The 6,580-nt window shown below is 42.9% G+C and overlaps 1 protein-coding gene across 1 annotated transcript; it reads right to left on the bottom strand.

Annotated features, from left to right (window-relative positions):
* Window positions 1-357: 357 nt before the first annotated feature.
* Window positions 358-5,369, bottom strand: AK88_01991 (uncharacterized protein; the record flags this gene model as incomplete). The annotated part of the gene is made up of 5 exons (XM_012479626.1): window positions 358-481; window positions 670-751; window positions 938-1,004; window positions 1,172-1,552; window positions 1,683-5,369. 5 exons carry the CDS (start codon window positions 5,367-5,369, stop codon window positions 358-360), a joined length of 4,341 nt encoding a protein of 1,446 aa, XP_012335049.1.
* Window positions 5,370-6,580: the final 1,211 nt, after the last annotated feature.

Genomic DNA, 6,580 nt, shown 5'->3' with positions numbered 1-6,580 from the left:
AATGTGTTAAAAAGGCGAAAATTAAGTAAACAAATTTTCCGATGGGGATTAAAAAGGGCGAAATTAAAACGAACATATGGTTGGGGTGCCTGCGGATGCATACATGCTCACAGCTTGGGCATCTGCGTATTGGCCGTGAGTCCGCTTATGGGCGGCGTTTCAAATGGGCACAAATCCGAACATAGAGAAACATACAAGGAACATAAGCAGCACCACAAAAGTGGCAATAGCTCGTGCCTCCTGGGGTACTTTCTAACAGCCACTTGGCGCGGTGGTCCGAAGGGGGACGGAGGGGGGAATCAAGGTGTCCTCTGAAGCTGCTGCATATGTCTGAATAAACTGCCTACTCGCACACCATTACGACTCATCAATCCTTTTGTGAACCAATTTGTGAATAAAACATAAAAAGTTCACGTAGCTGTATTCCTTGTCGGCTTTGTCTTCAATGCATAAAGATATGAGGTGTTCCTCCTCCTTGGATCTACAAATGGGTGTGCAGGTTGCAATTACGTGCACGTTGTAATTTTGTACACACGGATATGCGTATCCTTTCTGGGGAGCGATGTGGTGGTCTCCCATTCCATGCTAAGTATCATCTCACCACACGAGAAGCAGTTTCTTTCCTCGAAGTTGCTCCATGCCGCTTATCTCATGTCGACTCGAACTTACTTTGGGGCAACAATAACCAGGGGGACATACTTGTTGAAGTGGTGAATCCTCGTCAGGTTCTTAATAATACGCTGCACTTTTTCTGTAAATGGGAAACAAAAACAAATAAATAAATAAAATGAAATAAAGATAAAGCAAAACGTAGCATAGAATAAGATAACATAACAGAGAAAAAGGCAACACGCGCATAAATGAAGTCCTCCGTCTTGCATTTCCTCCCGTGCGCGGTGCACCAATTTTGTCGCGCTCTTCACATTTTAACACTTACGTGCGTTGTGGGTATCCGTCAGGTTCAGTTCATGCGCGTTGTTCTCCGTTGGGGTGTCTGCAAGAACCTTCAAAAGGGGGAAATAAAAAAAATACACAATGGTGAGTTGAAGGTGTGGCGACGCGAGCTAGGAGTTAAAGTTACGTCCTAGGTAGGTGCACACTTGTGCTTAACGGCGCGAAGAAAAGCGGCTTGTATAATGCCATACACAAGGCCACCCGCTTCGGTTCTCACCTCTTGGACGAAATTTGCGTCAGAGTGAAACCCAAAGTAAAGGTAAAAGTGGGTGCACGCATCAAGCAGGTAAATCCCATTCGAGTAAATCTTCTCCGCACTGGATGGTATCGTTTTAGGGATAAACAGGTCGTCGTCCACATCCATCGAATCTATCTCGTTTGTTCTGCCCTTTATGTGAATTACATAAGTGACTGGGTATACGTACAAGAGGGCAGATATGATTGGCATGGACAAAAGCTTTATCAAACTGTACACCTTGAGGTCATGCAAGATATCCTTCTTCGTGACATGGTGTTTTAGAAGAGAGGAGGTAAAGAGAGGAAGCAATTTTAGCGTGTCCGGGAGGATCAGCTGGCCCGAATGAGCGGACGAGGCACACTAAAGGGGTGGAGAAGAGGAAAAGTGACATGGGGTGAAGGGCATGACAAAACGTGGCGAGCACAAGCACGATGACCCTATTGACTACCGCGCATAGTGACCTCCACACGGCAACTCGACTCAAACTTACATTCATGCGGTAGGAAAACAAAATGGCCGCCAAACTATCGATGATAATCTTGGAGTAATTATCATTGTGAAGGATGTTAGTGCAGAGCTGCTTAATGAGGATGTTCATCAAGGCCTCTGCGTCGGTGTACCTAAAGAGTGTACTTAGGGATGAGGTCAAATTCATGTGCGTAGTGTGCAGACGCACAAATCGATCCCCATACAAGTTGGTATACATACAAGCACATTGGAAATAAATTTGTTTTTTGTTCTCTGATATGTCTGAGTAGTTCAATAAAAAGGCAAATGTCTGGTCATGACGAATCTTAGGGATCTTAATCGTGTCCACACTGATGATGGAATTAAAATTGTTGTTACAACAGAACAATTTTTTCACCGACATGTGATGTGAGTATCTTAATTTCAACTCACAACAGTAGGCAATGTCTTCAGACGTTAGCGTATCCATTATGCTCATGTATAACTCCTTGTAATCCTTCTGCCATATAAAATTGTCTACAAACAGTATCTTCCCCCCGGTATTTTGCGCAACATATTGTAGGGATGGAACACACACACGCACATTATTTGATGAAATAATAAAAATGTCTACACTGATGTTGTATGCGTATAAGTCCAGAAGTAGGGAATCGTAAAATATTTTTTGCTTTACCTCCATAAAATTTTCTTGCAAATCTTTTTTCAGTTCTTTAATGGAGCCTAATCCACAATTTGGGGTCGTGGTGTAGAACATGCATATGCTACCCACCCCGTTTCGCTCCTTCAACATGTCCATGGCAACTTTGAGTGCGCTGTTTCCACAAGACCCGTATGACTGCATCGTCGTGCTCACAGATTTTATCGTATCTATGAGGGTGTTAATTTTGTCTATCTCCTCGACACACCCGAAGAAGAGATCCTCCAGAGGCAGGGGCAGAAACGGGTCATCCACATCACTCATCACGATCACCTGGTGGTTCCCACTCTTGTTCTTCCCCCTTGTACCCTCGTTACCTCCCCCTTCCTTCTCGACACTCTTGCAGTGGTAAAAATATATCGAACTGTTGAACGTAATGATGGCGATCTTCGTCCGTGGGCACTTCACATTCTGCACGGCGTACCTAATGCCCTCCAAAATGGTATACGTTATGTTATTATAAATGGCGTTGTACGAGCACTCCACGACGAATACAAAGTAAGGAGGCAACATATTTTTTACTTGTGGGTATTTCGCCAACAAGGAATTTCTTCTCATTTTCGCCGCATCAGGTTCACCACTCTTTTCGCATAACAAATTTTTCATATCATTCAAGGTAAGGTTGGCATTGTCTTTCACATTGTCGAAATTTTGCACACCCTGGTCAATTCCAAACGGTTGATTCCCTGTACTACTACCCATTCGGTTATTAACCATACAATCATTACTGTAACCGCTTTGATTGTCATTTGTGTTGTAGCCTCCTATCCCTCCATAATTGGTATAACCACCACCTGAAAAAAAGTTTCCATCCCCCGAGTCACCAAAGGCACTGCCAGTACTTGGTTTATTACCCCCTTTGGAATCATTCGCAACTAGCGTACTAGAAATATGCTTCGTCAGAGACATAATCTTATTCGTAATCATGGACGCTGTTTGGTTAATATTTTTATTCAAGTAGGTATAAGTCAATTTAAACTTATTAATATTATTGTAATAAATCGGGGGAATAATAATATCCACACTACCCTTTAGCAAAGGGGAAAGACAATGCCCATTCTGATTATTCTCCTTATGTCCTATCTTCTCATTATACTGGTATATATCAAATAGTACATTTTCATTAATCACAAAATCTGTATCACAAAAGACACATTGTACTGTGCTAGAAATATCTTCCAATATTGTTGCATGCAAATAGCTTAAACATTTGGGGCATCTCAAAATTTCTATATTTTCTTCTTTATCATTAATTATATCCTTCATATCGACCTTGTCTACTTTCTCCCCTTCATTTAGACATGCAAAAGGATTTACAATAATTCCAAAGGGAATCTGAGACAACTTTAAGGTCTCTGAAAATAACGGAATCTGATACAACGTGCTCTTCATAAATCTCGGATCTGCTTTCCCCGTGTCAATCGATATGTACGGTTGATAACAGGACGGGGGGGAAATATACTTGCACGTTTCAAACACTTTTAAATTTCTTTTTTTTTTTCTTTCTTGCCAATTTATTATAGGCCTTGGAATTTTGTTCATGTCTATACGGTTGATCGTTTTTTTTATCAGCGTGTATACTTCTTCTCCTTTATCTGTTACCTCATGTTCATTTTCAGTTGAATTTTCGGAACTTGAACTTTCCACTGATTCTTCATCTGACCGTTCATACTTCTGTACGTTCGTCCCCCTCTCCTGCTGATCTTCACGTTTTTCACTCCCCCCTGGGTCAGCAGTTGCGCCGGGACTTCCTCCATATGGCGCATTCCCGAATGGTCTACTGCCAAACGCGTTGCCAGCATCATTTGCCTGGGCGCCATAAAAGTTCTGCCCACTGGGCTGGTTAGAGGCGCGATGCTGGTACGCTGTTTGGTACACACTGTGCTGTTCCTTTGCGCTGCTCTGCGGAGGATTACTATAAGGGGTATTACTATAAGGGGGATTACTGTATGGAGGATTGCTATACGGAGGGTTACTATACGGGGTATTACTATATGGAGGGTTGCTATACTGGGCGTTCGTGTACCCAGAATTGCTGTACCCAGCGTTTCTATACGCATCACTACTATATGTAGCATTACTGTGCGACCCGACGCCCCACACGCCGTGCGCGTCCTGCTGCACCTGACTAATATGTGCACTATCCGCCTGCCTGCCCAAGCTGTTGGAAGGTGCACCAGCAGACCCTACATTGGGGGAGCCGCCGTAACCGCTCCCATATATTTGATACGTGCTCTCATTGGCCCTATCAACACTAGTTTTATCATGTGGGGTACCTTTCGGCATATTGATTTGCACAGCATTGCGTTGTACATGACTTGGGTTACTCAGGGAATTATTCGCCCCATGCAAATTGTTCTCACTTCCAGCGTAGCTAGCTAGGTTTGATCCCCTGTGAATGGCGTACCCCGATTGTGCTGCCCTGGATGCACTTAGCTGCTGAGCATTCTGTGCAGACAGCGACTGGTCATTACTACACGAAACGGTAACCGCATTATTTTCATTTGCAGGAGAACTTGTGCTGCTCGCCTCCTTAATCTGCCACGTACTCCTCTTGTATACATCCCCATCGTTCGGCTGACTATGGACGTACACCTCATTCTGAACGTCATTACTAATGCTGCTTCTGTTGTGCTCTCCACTGGGGGGGGTGTAATTATACATAACATTGACTTGACAATTTTTACTGCTGTCCATTATTTGGTGATTCCTATTGGTATTTCCTGAATGATGGTACTGCGCGTGGGGGGGATTATCCTCCGCCCTGTGACTTGGTTCATCTAATGTGGGGTGACTGCTACTCGTGGTGACTTGACTCCCGTTTGCGCCTACTAACACATTTGATGTCTCCCCCTGTCCTAAGAATACAGATTTATCGTTAACATTCTGACCACGGGGTTGAAGAGAAGGGTGGGACGGGTGACAACTCCCTCCCTTTACGCCACTGTCACCGGTATTATTCCTTCCTGAGCGCACTTCTGCAGTTGCTTCTTCCCCTACGGGATTACTCATATTGTTATGTAACTATCTAACGTATAAAATTTTGGCGCTTTTTATATTTAATCACTTTTTCTTCACTTTGTTAATTTCCATCATTTGTGATTCGCTTATTAGTGAGTTGATCCGTTCTGAGGAGTGCTTCTCCCTGGGGTAGCCTCTAAATGGTGATACTCCAAGTGCGGTGTTATTTTCGTTGCCTACTCTACCGTCCTTGATATGTTTTTCCCGTGTGCTGGCTATACCCTTCAAGTCAGATATACTACAACTGAGCGGTCTTTTAAAGAATAACTGTCGTTGATGCACCAAACGGGGGACCATCAAACAAAAAAAAGAAAAAGGGACACACAAATATATACGTGCCTGTTTGTAGGCGCGATTGCTGAATTAAAACTTCTGTTGCTGAAGCGACTCGTTAAAGCAACATGTTGCAAGTTGGGCGCTTCCCAGCGTTGGGCACTTGACAAAAGTGCTACGTTGGCCGGATCCTACCCCTTAGCTGTGTCATCACATGCGAAGAGGCCACACCCAGGTAGCCCTCTCCAATGCATCCGTTAAGCTGCTTATTGTATTTTATTTATTTATTTTTTTTTTTCTCTCTTCTTCATTCCTTGGCTTTTAAAAATAGTACCCGTATCATTACTAATAAATATTCCTAAAGTGTTGCTAAAAAAAAAAAAATTCAATCAGTGGAAAATTATTACGTAATGGATATACCAAATGATTTGACCAATCAGGCGGATCGATCATCTGTGGTATTTTACGGAAGAAGAACTGTTCACGATATTTTGCTGCTCACGTTTATATACATAATATAAGTGCATATATACACTTTATACGCGCTTCTGTGCGCTGTGTATCTTGCTCTTTTTTTTTTTTTTTTTTTTTTTTTTTTTTTTTTTTTTTTTTGGGCAATACTGGGCTGTGGAATTATGTACACGATCGCCTGGTTGACCCGTGTCAAGATAGGCACCATCCACTGTGGGGTGGCTGCGACGTAAACATATGCTCGCGGCCTTTCTTCACCTATACGCAGGGTTGTCCATATTATACATGCGCATAAACGTATGCCCGTGCAAGTTCGGCATAACATATATGTGCCATATGTACATATTAATATACCGCCTTAAACAGCAACATTATGAGATAACGTTTCCTTTGTTTACCCAAATGGTTTACAATAATTTTCCAAAGTCAAAGCAAACGAAGAGATATCGTGCCTTGCC

This window comes from Plasmodium fragile (genome assembly GCF_000956335.1).
Source record: "Plasmodium fragile strain nilgiri unplaced genomic scaffold supercont1.18, whole genome shotgun sequence".
Classification (NCBI taxonomy): domain Eukaryota; phylum Apicomplexa; class Aconoidasida; order Haemosporida; family Plasmodiidae; genus Plasmodium; species Plasmodium fragile.
Note: the sequence above shows the minus strand (reverse complement) of the source record. Positions and strands in the feature narration are given on the sequence as shown.